At 43.5% G+C, this 18384-nt stretch overlaps 1 protein-coding gene across 1 annotated transcript in view; it reads left to right on the top strand.

Moving 5' to 3' along the window:
* The window catches only part of DSCAM (DS cell adhesion molecule), an 812825-nt gene that overhangs the window by 661762 nt on the left and 132679 nt on the right, over nt 1-18384 (top strand). The window contains exons 15-16 of the mRNA XM_037985374.2: nt 118-285; nt 12114-12184. Of these exons, the coding sequence (XP_037841302.1) occupies nt 118-285; nt 12114-12184 (239 nt within the window). The remainder of the gene's footprint in view (nt 1-117; nt 286-12113; nt 12185-18384) is intronic.

Genomic DNA, 18384 nt, shown 5'->3' with positions numbered 1-18384 from the left:
ATTTTTCTTTCTTTCCATCTTTTTTTTTTTTTTTAATTCCTGCTTGTGAACTTTCAAAGGCAGAGGAAAAAAACTCACATCTCTATCTCTTCTTTTTTGAAAAACAAAACCCAAAAGACTCCTGGGATTCTGCTCAGAGAACCAAAGATGTTTCCCCTCAGCTGAACTCGGCCACCATCATTGATATCCACCCTTCCTCCACCTACAGCATCCGCATGTACGCCAAGAACCGGATTGGCAAGAGCGAGCCCAGCAACGAGCTCACCATCACGGCGGACGAGGCAGGTACGTGGGACCGGGTGGAATCTTGCTCCAGAGGAGCCCGGGAGCTAACTCTTGAGGGCTCAGATGCTTAAATGCAGAAGCAGACCTTTGCCCGTGCTAGGCGGAGGTCTTTGATGCGTGCTCTCCGTAGTTCTGTGCCCTGTAAAAAACGCAGACAGCGCTCTGCATCTTACTTTGAAGGCACTGCTCTTCAAATAGGATTTAGTTCAAGTTTCCCATATCCAAGACTTAAAAGAAAGACGTATGAGGCTAACAATCTGGTGAGATTCAAAGAATCATGCAGTTTTACAATTCCTTTATTTGGACACATAGAATCCAGGTTGATAGGAGAACCGTGAGTGTGTTTCTTTCCTGAGACCCTGTGAAGTCCAGTGTGGGAGGAAGCAGTAACGCTTAACTAGGAATCTGCAAGCATGCTTACTGTGCAGGAGATGTGGGAAGGGGAACAGATTATTTTATTGACTAGAAACATCAATATTTAAAAATAATGTTTTTGCTCTTTTTTCTGTTGCAAATAACATTATATTTAGTGTTACAAATTCAGAAGATAGAAATAAGCATTGTGGAGAAGACAAAACGGCTTCCATCATTTTCCCACCTAGAGCTAACCCAGGAACAGGGAGTGATAACTGGCTAAATAATTTCATCACCCACACACGCACATGCCCACAGACACGCACCAGTGTATACACACCTCTTAACACACTGTGGGCGACTCATGTTTCCTGGGGGGGAAATTAACAGGTGTGCAGAGAACTGAGCAATGAGGCAATGGTCCATGAATGCTGATTGTCAACCTGCCTCCTGGCAGGAGGAGAGGAAGCCACCGTGCTTGGGTTTCTCCCAGGATGAAAAATAAGGAGTGCATGCCTGGCTCATTTATTGGAGGGAAAGAGTGTCCAGCTCCCAAACCTACGTCTTCTTTTCCTGCCCACCATCAGAGCAGTCAGCCACTCCCTACTGTATGGAAGATGTCAGCTTAGTCGCAGGTCCCTATTTTTCCATCACCAAGATTAAGGTGATTGCCATACCCAGATGACTAACAGAAGAAGGGAGGTTTGTTCCAACTTTCAGTAGAGATTGATCTTGGCTTCCTTCCCACCACCTCATCTCTGCTACCTCCATTAACGGCATCCCAAATAGAAATCAAGCTTATGTATCTCTTAAATACTTCTCTGTGAAGTGAAAGTGCATGAAGCATTATCACACCACTTTAATACACTTGACCTCAGAGAATAGCCATGAAGCCAAGGCCACACCATTCAGCACAGTCTTCACAGTTTCCCCAACCACCCGCCCAGCACCAGCAGCCCCCACAACAAAGGAGCAGTCAAAAGAGTAAGTGACACAGTCGGAGTTAACAAGATCAGCTGTTAATGGACCCGAAGTGTGTCTCTCACCACATGTTTAACAAATTTGTAGTGATATCTCTCACCACATGTTTAACAAATCTCATATTGCCAAAGGGCTCAATTATTTTCAAGTTTGCATTAGTATAAACACCACTACAATGAACATCCTGGTGGTATGTCTTTTGCCATCTCCAAGATCATTTTCTTAGATTAAATCCTAAGAAGTCAGATGGTGGTATCAATAAAATGCAACATTTTCACTCTTCTGGTATCTGTAATCAATGTTGTCTTCAAGAGAATAGGTTAAAATGTACAACTCTTCCTGAACTGCAGAGGAATGCCCATTTCTCAATGTCGGAAGACGTCAGTTCTTGAACATTGTTTTCAAGAGTGAGTGACAGAAGACCTTTATGCTGAAGTGCCTGAGAGTGAGCCATTTCTGAGACTTGGATTCTCTGTATGATTTCTCATCTGCAAAATGGACATTATGATGCCTTTCTGCTCCTTACACAGACATAGCTTATCATTGAAAAAAATCTCAAGCTCTAAAAATACTTGGCATGTCTCAGAAATAAGTGGGAAATAAGTGTTAATCTGCTCCTGCAAAAATAGAATTGTATTTAATTATGTATGTAAACAACCCACTAACTTCCTCAGATCCCTGGAATTTCATTACGCTGGGTACTTAGGGAAAATAAGCTGTCCCCATCCTTCAGCCCAAAATGTCATCTCTGACTTCCTGCTCAATCTTCTCCATCCCTCTCAAGCGCTTTTCTAATCCTGCCCCATCCCAGCCACCTCCTCAGGATAGCAGCATTTTTCCGGTGATGTATTTTGCACCTGCTTTTCTGATTGCCATTATTAATGCTGCTGTTGTTGCTTTTTTCTTCGTTTCCTCTGTGACCTCTGCTGCGGCTGGCAGTTGCCATGGCAGCAGCTCTCTCCCTGCCAGAAGGCCAGGTGAACAGCCTCTGGGGTGCTGGTCTGCAGGGCAGCTGCCTGGCATGTCTGCAGACAGATGCAGACTCCTCCTCTTTGGCTCCTGGGCTGACCTTTTGTATTCTATCTGGGTGCTGGCTGTGGCAGCCCCACACAGCCCCTCTCCTTTAATATTCAGAGGAGCTAAGGGGAAGGAAAGGGAAAGAGCAGGTTCCAGAAATGGAAAGCTACAGCAGAGAACTAGTCTTTGTCTTGGTTCATAGGTTTGCATGACTGAAATTAAAAAATCAATTTCCTATGTGTAACTTACCTAGAATGGGTGCTATGGCCAAAGGCATCCCATTAGAGTGTTCAGCAGGGGCTGTAGACACTGCTGCCCCTTCCCAGCAGGCAAACCCAAAGGCACATCATTTTAGCAGCTGTAGCTGTCTTGAGATGACCTTGTCCTACTGCTCCCTTACTCCTCATGTGGGTGCCTCCAAAAGCTGTTGGCCCTCTCACTTTTATTGTAATGTAGTACCCAAGTCTTGGGCACACGAGGATGCCTCCCCGATGCTACTATTTTGCAACGACACTCAATGACTCCCCAGAGCCCCATGCCCAGCACTGACCTGCCTTTGCATGCTCCCACACCTCTATTGTTGTGCTGCTTCCCCTGTGTGGAAGGCACTACAGGTTCCATGTCCCCTTTTCTGTGCTCTTCCTTGAAAAGCCTAGTTCAAGGATGCCTTCCTCCCTGGTGCAGTATCTTTTTCCATCTCCCAGGTATAGTTGGGACTCCTCAGCTCAGCACAGAAGAGGGATTTTGCTGACAGTAGCCTTTGAGGTTTATCTTTATGTCTTCATGGACCCTGCTGTCCATGATGATATGCCACCTGATGTGGAGGGGCTGTGGCCCCCTCCACAATTCTGTCCCTTGTGTGTGTCTGGCATAAGGGAGATGAACGTATAAGATGAACATTTATAAATGTTATTCACAGTATTGCCTTTAGAATGGGTGTCGCAATGAGCAGAATATGTGTGTGTGCGTGTGTGTGCACGTGTGTGTGTGTGTGTGTGTGTGTTGAGAAACTATATCCTGGATTAAACCCACAGTGAAATTCTGAAGGGTGCCCTGGTCTGAATGTTTATGCCTTCCCTTTCAAATTAATATCTTGAAACCTAATTCCTAATGCAATAATATTAAGAAGTGGGTCAGAAGTTACCCCTTCTGCCCTGGGAGGACACGAGAGGAAGGCACCATCTATGAACCAGAAGAATAAGCCCTCACCAGACACCAAATCTGGCATCTTGATCTTGGAATTCTTAACCTCTAGAAATAAATTTCTGTAAGAAATAAACTTCTGAGCCAGGCACAGTGGTTCATGCCTGTAAACCCAGCACTTTGGGAGGCTGAGGCAGGGGGATCAGTTGAGGTCAGGAGTTCGAGACCAGCCTGGCCAACATGGCCAAACCACGTCTCTACTAAAAATACAAAAAAAAAAAAAAAAAAAAAAAAAAATTAGCCATGCATTGTGGCACATGCTTGTAATCCCAGCTACTTGGGAGGCTGAAGCAGGAGAATTGCTTGAACCCTGGAGGGGGAGGTTGTAGTGAGCTGAGGTCATGCCACTGCACTTCAGCCTGGGCAACACAGTGAGACTCCTTGTCAAAAAAAGAAAAGGAAATAAACTCCTGTTGTGTATCAGTCATGCAGTTTATAGCAGCCCCAAAAGACTAAGACAAGAACTTCATGCAGAAAAGTAGAGAAAGGTGAAAGATAGAAGAGGAAGGCCGAGGGGAAAGAAGACAGGGGAAGAATACAGCCCCCATCAGAGCTCCAGTGACCAACCATGAAATAGCTGCATCTGGGGCTTGAGGTGCTCTCCCCCAATCCTGATGGAATAGGGCATATTCCAGGCCATGAGCTGCAGCCCACGTCACACCAGGCCTGTGGATATGAGTCGGCTTAGTGTTGTGCAAAAGTTTTTAATTCGGTGTTAATTTTTTAAATCTAGAAATTTCAGCTGAAAATCTAAATTTTGAGTTGCTCTTGAGTTCCTGCTTGGCAGTAATGAGCTGGAGTTAAGCATGGAGTGGCCACCCCAGAGGCTGACCATACACCCTCAGTGAGCCACAGTTCCCATCCTCCATTCATTGAAGGGTCAGCACACTACAGTCGGTGAGCCAAATTTCACCTACAGACCTTGAACTAAGCATAGTTTTTACATCTTAAAAAAAAAAAAAAAAAAAAAAAAAAAGAATAACATGGGCCCATATAGCCCAAAATTTGTACTATCTGAGTCTTTATAGAAATGTTTATGGATCTCTGATGAAGTCTGGCCACCATGGGAATTTGAGTTTTAGATTTCTGCTGTATCCACTGCAAAGCTTAGTGAGGAAGGGATTTCTGCCATTGGCATAGTGTCCCTGCCTAATGTTGGGAAATCACATTGCTCCAACCCCAAACTACTGAGTGTATTTGCATGTGAAAGTGCATGAAGCATTATCACACCACTTTAATACACTTGACCTCAGAGAATAGCCGTGAAGCCAAGGCCACACCGTTCAGCACAGTCTTCACGGTTTCCCCAACCCCCCCAGCACCAGCAGCCCCCACAACAAAGGAGCAGTCAAGACAGTAAGTGACACAGTCGGAGTTAACAAGATCAGCTGTTAATGGACCCGAAGTGTGTCTCTTTGACACAGATCAGCCACGTGACACGTGACCTTCACAGCTGACCCTTGCTTCAGACCAACTTCCCCATTAGCAGCTGCCCCCTGCAGGTCGTGAGTCACTTAGTGCCTTGTGACCGAGTGTGGGGTGGCTGTCCCCTTCATTATTTTCACGATAAATCTATGCATAGAACGTGCAGCTTCAATTAGTGGGCGCTCGTTGAAACGCCACTGAATTTGACAGACCATCAGAGAATGGAAGGTGTGGATTATGGAAGGGTCACGACGCAGAGTCGCTGGGTTTCTAAGGAATCTGGCACTACGTTAAGTCCTTGCCTCATCTTTCCTCCCATTCCAGGACAGCAGCTGTGATCTGGAAGAAGAGTTTCCTATGCGCTGAGCTGGGGCGGAGGGGAGAGGATGGAATGAGGGCAGAAGGAATAAAAGTCAGGAGCATGTGAAACAAACAGGGCTAGCTGTGCTCATTAGCTCAGAGGGCGGCATCAATGTGTTCTTCAGTAAGAGTGAAATGCACGGCGTTCACTCAGCGAGAAGAGCCGAGCACACCCCATGCCCAACCAGGCCCTCAGCGATCTGCTTCTGTAGATTTTTGTCATTCTCCTCCATCCTGGGTTTGAAGAAATTTTGGAAATTAAACCTAAAGAAAGTTATCGGCCTTCTTGCTATCCCTCATACACATTGTGTATACCCCTGTCTGCTATCCTGAAATGTTCTGAAACAGTTCTGGAATGTTCTGAAATGTTCTTCCTTTCTTCCCTTACCACTTTCAAACATTATTCTCCAAGAATCCGATCCTGGCCACCCTATTAAAATTCATCCCGCTGCCCACTCCGCTGGGTCCCCTTCCTCCCTTACCACTCTCCTTCTACCAGTTGCTTGTATCACCAGCCAGTGTACTGTGTAAGTTGTTGACTTATTTAGCTTATAGTCTGTTTTGATCCCATCCCACCAGGACAGGTGGAGTTGTCTGTTCTGCTCACTCACTGCTGTATCCCAGGCACCTAGAATGGTGTTTAGCACATAGGATGTGCTAATTAAATAAGTAGGTTAAATAAATGAGCCATTTATTTAATAAATAGTTATTACATGACTTCAGCCTTTCCCCATCTGGGCACCAGCTATTCTTTGTCATACTTTGATTTTTACTAAACATCGTCTTGGTTCCCTTTGTCCAACACAGAGCATGCCTCTCACCTACCCACCCAACTCCTGTAGAAGACAAATGTGTGTTTGTAGAATTGTACAGCTACTCCTCACTACTTTTTTAAAAATTATATATTTTTTCTACTTTTGTATCCTAGTCTTTGCCTAGTTTAGGACCTGGCACATAGAAGGCAAATCTCCCATTCGAAACCAGAGGCAAAAACGTGGGAGTGGTTCCCACTGGGGTGATTGAGTCCATATCAATCAATGATGAGGCCCCAAGATGCTGGTTAAAGCCAAGATACAGAGACAGGGAGGAGAGTATTTTGGAACAGAATGGAGCACCAAGGCTTGAGTCTCAGATCTGGGAGGGACACAGGAGCTGCTGGGCAGCCAGAGGCTGTCCACCTGGGGAGGGACAGGAACAGAGCCAGTGTAGCCAGGAAGGATCAGGACAGGGAAGCAAAGCAGAGATCCATGCATTTGGCAATCAGGAGGCACCTGTCATCCCTGTGTTTTCAGCCACGCAGAATGAATTGCCCTGCCTTTTACCTTTGCAAGCATAATAGAAATTATAAAGATAGTCTTTGCTTATTACTGCTTTACAGATTGAAGAGTTTTGGCTTTTGTAGAAATGCAGAGTTTATTTTGGAAAATAACCGTTGTTTTTTTTTTTTTTTTTTTTTTTTTTTTGAGATGGAGTCTTGCTCTGTTGCCCAGGCTGAAGTGCAACGGCACAATCTCAGCTTGCTGCAACCTCCGCCTCCTGGGTTCAAGCAGTTATCCTGCCTCAGCCTCTCCAGTAGCTGGGATTGTGGGCATGCACCACTGCACCCAGCTGACTTTTGTATTTTTAGTAGAGACCATGTTTCACCATGTTGGCCAGGCTGGTCTTGAGCTCCTGACCTCAGGTGATCTGCCCACTCTGGCCTTCCAAAGTTCTGGGATTACAGGTGTGAGCCACTGTGCCCAGCCTTGGAAAATCACCTTCACCTCTAGCCTTCTCCATCCCCAGGAAATAAGCTAAATATTCAGGATGGGGCTAGGGGGTGGGGAAACCAATTCTGCTTTCTCTATATATTACATTTGAAACCATGTAAGTAAATTCTTAAATGTCCAATGTCAACACATTTTTCAAATTTAGTTAAATAAATGGATATACCTAATGATTGACACTTAATGCATTTTGCATTGGGAACTCAATCGGCTTTTGATTGTAATTTTATAGGTATCATTGGCAATCAGATGAGAACCTGTGAAAAAATTACAGCTCAGGAGTTATACAGAAAGCAATAAAATTCTTAAAGGAAGCAAATTTTATATAATTTAAAACATTTTTAAAGTAATGTTTTAGAGACATAGTAGAAAACTTAGTGTCCTTTGTAAAAGACAAGCAAACAAAAAACCTTCCTAATGATATTGGGCATAGCCATAATGTGTGTTTGTATAACTTAAATTCTTTTGGTTTGTCTGGACTGTTTTCATCACTTTTTTTTTTTAAGAGGAGGGATCCAAATGCTCTCACTTCAGGGAACAGGCAGAACAATAAATATATTACCGACAAATCATGGCAGCATTGGCAGGCTAAGTAATTAAGCTGTTACATTCTTAAAAACAAATCTGTCCTGGATACAAGAACTGTACCCCCTCTCCTCTTCAGCGGGGACCTTCATAAAATACCAGACTTGGGCCTGGCGTGGTGGCTCACACCTGTAATCCCAGCACTTTGGGAGGCTGAGGCGCATGGATCACTTGAGGCCAGGAGTTCGAGACCAGCCTGGGAAACATGGCAAAATCCCATCTCTACTAAAAATACAAAAGTCAGCCAGGAATGGTGGCATACACCTGTAATCCCAGCTACTTGGGAGACTGAAGCAGGAGAATCGCTTGAACCTGGGCTGTAGAGGTTGCAGTGAGCCAAGATCATACCACTGCATTCTAGCCTGGGCGACAGAGTGAGACCCTGTCTCACGAAACATAAATACCAGACCAGATTGGAAAAGCAAGTTATTCCCAATTCATGATTACATTATGGAATGTGTGCTTTCTGATAGAATTGAGGACATTCTTGTAAACACTATGGTGGCACCTTTGGTGTAATTATGAATATATCTCAACTGGAAAATCAAGACTGCAACTCTTGTCTGCCATCTTTCTGAGAGGACCAAACCAAAGGCCACGCCCCAGAGAGCCAGAGGATTCAGGATGAGACAGTGCCCCTGACATTGCCCCCAGTTCCTAACAAACTGGCTTCTTGTTAAATTCAGTTAAGGGTTACTAAATTAAAGTAACGCAGCCTTAGTATAGCTGTCAGACTCAAAAATCATTTTTCAAGGATTTGTATGGAAAACGGTGTGCTTTTCATTGGGCACAGAATTATCCCTGTGTGAGGGAAATCCATTCCATGAGTTTGTATTGAATTTGATGTCCAAAGTTTCCTGCCTAAGAGCTTGACCCCATGTGCAAGAAATTGGGTACAGAGCCTTAACAATAATTACCACCATTAGCTGGAAGCCAGCCTCTCCCTTGGCTCCTGTTCTGTCCTGGACTTTCACTTCAGTTCTAGCAGAGCCTTTGCACTTTTGGAATTAATAGATCTGAGAGGCTGCAGCACTCCAGACTGCCAGTTGGCCCTGGAGCTGCTGAGGAGAGGGATGCATGCTCAGCATTTCAGCATCTACAAATTGCTTTACCCGTTCAAAGTAAGGACTCACTCTGGGCTCAGTTCCTGGTGCCATGTAGAATCTGCTGGGTGTCCAGAGACATGCAAAGACAGACACGCAAATGTATACGCACACTACAGGGACAGGTCCCCAGGCCCAGGCAGGGATAAACTGCAGCAGGAGGCCCACAGACACAGGCAGCAAACCCTGATGGAGGGAGAAGAAAGCTCCAGGGAAAAGGTTGGGATCTACCCAGGGGTCCCATGTGTTTTGAACATGGCTGGGACGTGGTTCATAAGGAGTGTGCAGAGTAAGAGCATGGAGAGGACAGCGAGGTGCCATCTGGGAGCAGAAAATTACTAGGATGGGTGAACAGTGTGAATTGTGCTCTGGGGCCATGTCCCTTTTAAAAGAGTACAATAGAGACCAGAATTAATGTTTAGGAACTAAATAGAAACTGTCACCAGGCATAGAAGTGAGGTGGAAGTGGGGCAGCAGAGTGAGAGATAGGGATGCCCATAAGGGCGATGGTGGAGAAAGCAGAGGACAGGAGCCATTTGGAACAGATGCCAGGGACAGCATCAGCAAGTGTGTGAATGAGGGGTGCAGGGAACAAGCAACCCAGAGATCGAACTCTCATCTCCTGTCTCTCTCCAGCTCTTGCCTTTTAACACCTTTGTTTTAATTATGAATACATCTTAACTGGAAAATTGAGGCCACAATATCCCCGTTTCCTTTTGAACTCATATTTCTAAACCATACAAACCATATATTCTGGAGAATCCGCTTCGTTTCTTGGCATTCTTATAGCATCATTCTCTCCCAGTCCCGCCAGCCCCAGCCTGCGGAATCAGCTTCCTTCTGGGTCCTCAGTGCGCGGACAGAGCTGTGGAGTCCCATTATCCTCTTGGAGTAGCAATCCCTGCATCTTAGAGCACTGACTCCTGGGGAGGGCCACTTTGATAGAGCGCCTTAGTGCCCTAAAACACAGGGTGCACCCTTTTCTATAGACCATAGCCATTTTCCAAGCCTTTGTTTTGTTCCTAAAGCTCATAACTCTCTCCTTCATGTTTCCATTCTGATTTCCTGCTTGGCTTATTGTCCTATTGTTGAGAAAAGCAGCAATTAGATTTCAACCTGCTTCTTTCAGCCAGTAAGTTTACCTGTGTCTGCCCTCACCTGGCTTCCCTCAACCAGTAAGCCTACCTAAGGCCTTCCATACCTCTGCCCTCCTCCCATCCCAGAGGTGTTTGTTCCTATGCCGGACTCACTCCATAGCCTGTATCTTCTGCCCTCTTCAGTTTCTGCCAGGACATTCATTATTTCTTCAAGTTTACCTTTCGTTGTTGTTGTTAAATTTCTCCCATTTGCTTCCCCCATTTAAAAACACTTAATGATAATTATATTATGATTAGAATTTCTTATATTTACTGAACATATTGTTTTCATAACAACCCTGTGACACAAATTCTATTGGTCCATTATATAGAGAGAAAAATGGAGTCACAGACAAGCTAAGTAACCCGCAAAAAAAGCACACAGCTAAACAAGTGATACAACCAGAATGTGAACTTGGACAAAAAAACCTCAAATGGCCATCAGCTTAGCAACTACATCATGATACTACTCAGAACTTCCTCTTCTGTTATAAAAAAGGAAGCCAGCTTTCCTTGGTCATGCCCTTCCCCAATCTACCCTTTATCTTTAAAGTATCTTCACTTTCGTGTTACTTCCAAACTCTCCAAAATGAGTTCGTATTCACTACTTCTGCTTTCTTATCTCCCGTGTGCCATACAACCTTTTGCAAATGTCCACAGAACTGGCTTTCTGTAGTTCTGCAGTGATCTCAAAATTGTCAATCCAAAAACATGTTTTAATCTAAAGGACTCTTTCCCTCTGATCTCTGTGTCGTCATTTGCTTCTGCTTCTCAGAAGACACCTGTTTACCTGCTGCCTTGCATTGCAACCTTCTTTCAGTGTGTATATCTGATAGCTCATTCTGAACTCTCGGTTGGCAAAATGTTTACATCTCTCAGTTCTACACCATGTACCTAGTACATAGCACATTTCCAACACATGCCAATCAGCTCTAACTGGGATGTAATTGGGATTGTCTCTCATTGGCCCACTGACTTATTGCACACTCAGCGGAAATAGGTTGCTTTGAACTGCACACTTTGTTTTCCTCTTCAGCATTGCTTCAGCCCTCTATGGCTAGAGCCCCTGGTTCACAAGGGTTTTTGTTGTTGTTTGTTTGTTTGTTTGTTTGTTTTGAGACGGAGTCTCTCTCTGTCGCCCAGGCTGGAGTGCAGTGGTGCAATCTCAGCTCACTGCAACCTCTGCCTCCCAGGTTCAAGCGATTCTCCTGCCTCAGCCTCCCGAGTAGCTGGGACTACAAGTGCCCACCACCACACCTGGATAATTTTTTGTATTTTTGGTAGAGACGGGGTTTCGCTGTGTTAGCCAGGATGGTCTCAATCTCCTGATCTTGTGATCTGCCCGCATTGGCCTCCCAAAGTGCCGGGATTACATGCGTGAGCCACTGCGCCCGGCCACAAGGGTTTTTAATTGAAGAACAAAAGCCATGAAAGACACCCAAAGGCAGAAGCATCTTGATTATTTTTGCCCGAAGTCATTCTAATCAATTGAGAAACCCCAGTACCACATCACTAAGCAAAGCTTCCAGCGGGGAGAGAAGGATCTTCAGTACACACCATGGACAGCATTTTATAAGGGAAATTTTGTTTTGCAACTTTCTGTTGTACCCCTTAACTTGTTCAAACTTGGGATTGATACACGAAATTGTCAAAGACGTGGTGAGAAGGAATACCGTGATAGGTCCTCAAGATTCACATTTCCAAAGAGCAAATAAATAAAGGCCAAGAGTTGGACACAGTAACTCTACAAAACTGATGTTTCCCACGACTGCTAAAAACTTCTTTCTCTGTGCCAAACATGGGGATGGGATGACTTCGGGGACCGCCTTTGGCTGTGTAGGCTTCGATCTGCTCCAGCACCCTTCTCTAACCTGCCTGTGGGTTTTTGGTCCTTACAGCTCCTGACGGTCCACCTCAGGAAGTTCACCTGGAGCCTATATCATCTCAGAGCATCAGGGTCACGTGGAAGGTAAACCCAGCAAACACTTGTATTCCCGGTGCTTTCCCCCCAGGGCAAGCCCTTCACTCCTGTTCAGTGTTCCGACACCAAGACTCTCAAATTTTACAAAACTTAGTTTTTCAAAATTAACTGGAAAGCCCTTTTCCTAAAATGCAGTATTTGTATCCACATTTTGAATACTGTCACAGCAAATTCTGCATCTCAGAGAATAAAGTGGTTTTATCTTTTTTTTTTTTTTTTTTTTTTTTTTTTTTGCTTGAATCTTGGTCAAGGTCCTAAGCAGTGGTCTCTACAGAAATAGTGAAACTGAAGTCCCTGACTGCTTGCTCTCATTTCATCCCAGCAAAAATGTTTTCAAATTGCTTTTTTTAAAATGACAAAGCATGCGGTGGCAGACAGTCCACCGAGGTGGCAGGAAACAGGCCAGGTCCTCACTGTGCCACTAACTTGATGTGTTCTCAAGAAAGCCCCTACATTTTCTTGCCAGCGAAGCGAGCTGTTGAATCAACTGACTCCCAGGGCAGTGCTACCCCATGTGTGGCCCATAGAGGCTGACTGGCTGCTGGTTACTTTAGTGTTTGTTGTAAGTAGCTGGGAGAGAAAGAAAGCTTGAGCCACAATGTAAACAATTGCATCACTAAGCACATTGTTTCATTCAACAGCCATGGTTTCCATAGCAAACTTCCTCAAGTAAGGAAGCAGTGTTGATTCTGGAGCAAGCTCATCACCAACCACCACTGTTCCATGACCTTCAAGTCAGTAGCATGGCCCTGACCTGGTGGGCCATGGTATTAGTCATCCTCCTGAGTGTGCTCTTGGAGGTGACTGTCTTAGGCCAAATTCCGTTTCATCCAGAATGTTATTATCGAACCAAGAGTTCTGTAAGATTGCATTAACTATCCCAGCTCTGAATTTCTCTCATTGCATGTGATTTTTTTTTTTTTCTTATCTCTTTCCTCACCCTTTTTTTTCCTGTGGTGTCAATGGGAGAAGAGGGCAGCCAACAATCACAATGAGGTCTTCACATCACACACCTCTTCTAACCATTGCATCTGTTTTTTTGTTTGATTGTTTGTTTGTTTTCCCTCTAGTGTGGGTTCTTTCATAAGATGACCAGCCTCTGTAACAAAAATGGATTTTCAGTGTTGGGGCGGATACCACCTTTGGGATTACATGCATTAATGTAGCCCCTTTCTGTCAGCGTTTCTCAACCGCAGTCAATGAGTTGTGTTTCCCGTGGGCAGTGTGATATGACTGTTTAGCTGCACAGACAGTGCAGGCCGAGGAGTGTGGGGGGCGGTGTCATTGGTCTTTGTGAGCACATTCACCACCTGCGAGCATCACACACACTGTAGAATAAAGACACTCAGCAAGTCGTAACCCCACACGCATTCCCGCCACTCTACAAATGGAATGCTGACTCACTCTGTCTTGAATGGAAGACTGTGAAGTTTTACCCACTAGCTTTACACATTCTCTTGTGTTTTTCCCTGAAAAAGACCAGGTATTACTATGGCCTCAAAAGCTTTTTGGGTCTTTTGGGTCCTGCATGAGAGAGGTGTCTGTCCACAGAGGATCTAGCTCTTATAACTAAAAATGGAAACTTCTGAGGCTTTAAAAGGCATTGTATCCTTTCTCTCTCTCTAGACAGCAGCCACAAAAGTCAGTGCATTGCAGTTAAATTTCTTTTTAGTGCCAAAGGATGAACATGTTGTGGGACTATTAAAAGGAAGCCTGGCTTTCATTAGATTGTGAATCGACTGTAATATATTGTTCATGGAGGAGTGCAATCTATCTCTGTAGTGGGCCTTTGTGGCATGGCCTGTCAGCAGGCAGACTTGTCGGTGATCTAACTGACTAATGAGGTAGGGGCTGCCCTGTTACCAGCTTATCATTTCATGTTGGCCTGTTTATATAATGAGCTTTTAAAGGACAACACTGATTCAATCGAATTGGATGCTATTATGTGAAATCTAATGTATGTGTAAAGGACAATATGTTACATACAACATGCCTTTATTTATGGCATAAAATCCAGAATATCTGTTTTGTGTAAGGAGAAAGAAAGAAGGAGAAATAGCGTCAGCCCCAAAGAGGGAGCCCCACCTCTGTCAGTCAGAGTGGACATATGCAGTCGTGGGAAGTCTAAGGTGGGAGCTCATTCATGGTCACGGATGCTGATCGGAAGTAAAAGATGCATTCAGTGGAGAGATACAGGGTAAAGGAGGAAATAGCTCTGGGGTTTTGGTGGGAAAATAACCATTTAGACTCTAAGCCTTTTAAAGGTAAGGGGCGCTTTGGTGGCCTTTCTCTAACACTGGAGATAGAGATTACATTTATTTAATTATCATTGAACAAGCACTGCTTCTATAACAACATCCTCTATTGATCAAAATAAGCAACTTTCCCCTTTTATTTTATTTATTTATTATTTATTTTGAAACAGAGTCTCACTCTGTCACCCAGGCTGGAGTGCAGATGGCACAATCTTCGTTCCCTGAAACCTGTGTCTCCCAAGTTCAAGCAGTTCTCCTGCCTCAGCCTCCCACGTAGCTGAGATTACAGGCACGCGCCACCACACCCAGCTAATTTTTTTGTATTTTTAGTAGAAACAGGGGTTTTCCCCATGTTGGCCAGGCTGATCTTGAACTCCTGACCTCAAGTGATCCACCCACTTCAGCCTCCCAAAGTGCTGGGATTACAGGTGTGAGCCAGCGTACCTGGCACCCCTTTTATCTTAGTTATTTCTTTCACCAAAGAAGAGCTTCTGATTTTAAAATCTTTCATGTCCAGCAAAGGTTGCTCAGGACCTAGTGAATGCAGCCATCCTACATCAGCTAGAGCACCCAGATTCAGGCCCCTTACCTTGCCCCACGTTCCCAGGGATACCTACCCACGCAACAGTCCACAAGTATCATCATCTTTCTTGTCAGTGTTCCACGGTTTGTAACACGCTCACCTCTCCTGTCCTTTCCTGCTCATTTGAGGCTCAGATTGTGCATGACTGCCCCCGTGAAAATGGGAATTTCCAAAGTGCAATTAGAGTTTCACCCTCTGTGTTATCCATCGTTCTTGGTGATGGCTTAGCGAGGTCCCCACCCCATGGCTTCTGCAGTCTGTTTCGTGTGCATCCCCTCCACTGTTCTGGGAGCTCCTTGGTGGCAGGAAGAGAGGCTTACTCAGCTCCGATCCCTCGTGGCTGACATGTGTTCCATGAAAGAATGAATGGGTTGAGTGAAGGAGAGGTGAGTGTGTATGTGAGTTGGGAATGAAGAGGCCTAGAAGACAAGTGTTCCATATCACAATTGCCTGTGAAGCCTTATGTGTTTCTGAGACTGCCATGGAGAAGGCATCCCAGCTATTAGGATCTCCAGACAGCAAACATGCTGAACTCAGGCCTAACTCATGATACAGCGAAATGCCCCAGCCTGTACAATGGCAGGCACCCGAAGATGTGAACCACGCTCAGTACACCAGGCGACCAACCGCTTTTCATATGAGTTTCTACTATAGTAATTTTCAATATAGTTCATTGAAAAGTAAAGGGCAATAGTGGTCCAATTTGTGATAAGTTTCATGGGAAATGGACATCTTCACATCCCAAATGTAAGCCCATAGAAAGATGTTCAAGAACCACGAACGTATTTGATGTCTATATTATGCAAGATAAAGTCTTGGAAAGGGCTCTTAAATACTTTTACAAATATTAAGTTAATTAAAGTGCTAACCGAGGCCTTGACAGAAATTCAAAAGATGATGTAAGTGGTTCTGAATAAACTAAAATAAATGACAGTAAAGTTTCATTTGACATTCTTGGAAAAACAAAAGGATTTGTGTAAGCAAATACAATTTAATTTCTGGCAGATTTTGTTTCTGATTCAAAATCAGAAAGAATATTTAAAGCTATAAATAATTGATAACATATTTGATAAAGTACCTGAAAATTGTACAACTAAGGAATTCTTTGGTTTTTCAGAAAATTCTAATTTTTAGTTTATCTCCTAAAGTATCTCTTTTAGCGGTGTCTGTCACCTTCTCTTGTAATCAGTCTCAGAATCAACTTACCCTCCTTTTATGCAAATTAAGGACAAGGTGATTGCCAGCTACTTGTGTGCATGCTTGCGTGTGTGTATGTGTGTGTTTGCCATGGTCACTCCTAAAATAAAACTTTCATTATTTGGAATATTTAATGATTACATACATCGCAAAACATTTATCCAGAGAATACAATTTAAGACAGATACCTTTTTCATATTGATATAAAATATGTGTTGTTGTTTTATTTTTGCATTAAATGAGAAATCTTTACAGAACCACAGACTGTCCCAAAAATATGAAATGGTCAATTACTTAAATATTCTTGTGCTGAGAATAATGATCAAAGTGATAACTTGCAATAAAAATCTGAGAATAATTTTACCATTTTCTTGGCCCTCAGTATTGTACCATCTGGGTGAAAATTTTACTTAAAATGAGCAAAATTCTCATTTAGAATTAAGAAAGAGAAGTATGATTTCTGTAAAATATTAAAGTTGAATATTTAGAGATTTAATTAAATTTCAGTAATCCGAAGAATACTTTTAACCAGAATATCACATCTCCACTCTCCCCAATAATTCCAGCTAATTATGGCATCATTACAACCTATTAAGTTTCAGAGTTGAGCTCTTACAACAGGAAAATGGCTCAGTCTGTCATCTAAAAACAAAACTGCCATATTTCCAGTGACCTCAACGGTAATGGTTTAATAAACTGCGGGCTCCACTTGCCTTCTGCACTGAAATCCCTCTACGTCCAGGAAAGAACAAGGTACCTTCCCGCACTAGTATTTCCTGGCCAGGGGTTCCTGGGACAGCTGTCCTTCCGGGGGTTTGCTGCCTGCCAGGCACAATGCTCAACTTCTGCACACAGTATCTCATTTTATCTGTGAGCTGGGAACACGCAGTTTTCTGCAGAGGGAGATCCTGAAGTCAAAGGAACTTGCCCAAGTTCTGAAGGCTGGTGACTGTCAGATTGAGGACTTCCACCCAGGCTGCCTGGGTCTGCCTCCTGGGTTTCTGAACAGTCAACAAGTTGATGACTATGAAGTGCCAAGATTGTAGTTCATGCCTAGTAATGCCCAATAAATATTAACTACCTTTACTATTCCTTCCAAACTCATGTTATAAATTATACCCAACCCCATAAAAATTAGAGAAGATATATGAAATTTACATCCTTACCTGCTATCCTTTTCTTTCCAAATTATGAACTTAACCTTAGAGTAACTTTAGTAGTGAGTAGACACCCTTTTTTCCTATATCAATTGAAATTCAAAAAGGTTGCCTTGAAATAAACTTTACTTAATTCTTCAACTATCACTTTAATCTTTAGGCTGTGAAAAATGGCAAAAGTTTGTATTTGCTTTTATGAACTAATCCATTGGCTCTAGCATTGGTTTTATAATATAGCCTTATTGAAATTCCTGAAAATCAACATTTCTTACAAATACTTAAAGAATTTTTGGCCCTTCTCATATTAACGAGTCTAACCTCCTTCCTTGATAACAAGAAAAAAAAATTCAAAATCTCTGGTCATCTGTATGAAGTAAGATTGTTCTTCTTCAACTTTTTTAGGTGGACTAGACTCTAGATTCCAAGAGGGTTGAGGACAAGTCTTGTGTGTTCACTGTAGCCTCAGCAGGAGTGCAATAAATTCTGTTAAATTAATGCATAAACCATTTACCATTATTTCCTTTTATCATAAAAGGTTCCTATCAAAAGGTGGTGCTTTAAAAAAAACTGTGGACTTTCTAGAAAGCCATAGGTGACTAAATTTGCATATTTTTGTTGTATATATAAAATATGCGTGTTCCTTTAATGAAACCATGATGTTTCTTTATACCATTTGGAATGTATTCTACATCTTTCCATCTATGTATTGGGTTATTCCTCTCAGTTTAGCCATGTGATAGGCCTTCTTCAAGGACTTCAGTTCTCTGTCCCAGGAGAGAGCTGCCAGCCTGCATGCACAAAGGGTCTGGCAGGTCTCCTGACCTAAGCAGGCAGTTCCCTTGGTTTCCAGCTTCAGAGTGCAGCCAGGAAGATGCTGGCTGCATTTGCAAGAGCTACTGGCGGCCACAGCGGTGGAATCTGGGTCTGATGCTCAGGTAGGCTGGAAAGAGATGCTGTCTGGGACTGTCAGGCTAAGAGGCAATTCTTGATTCAAAA

The sequence above is a fragment of the Chlorocebus sabaeus genome, chromosome 2 (genome assembly GCF_047675955.1).
Source record: "Chlorocebus sabaeus isolate Y175 chromosome 2, mChlSab1.0.hap1, whole genome shotgun sequence".
In the NCBI taxonomy this organism is placed as follows: domain Eukaryota; kingdom Metazoa; phylum Chordata; class Mammalia; order Primates; family Cercopithecidae; genus Chlorocebus; species Chlorocebus sabaeus.
This window is presented reverse-complemented; position numbering and strand designations above follow the sequence as displayed.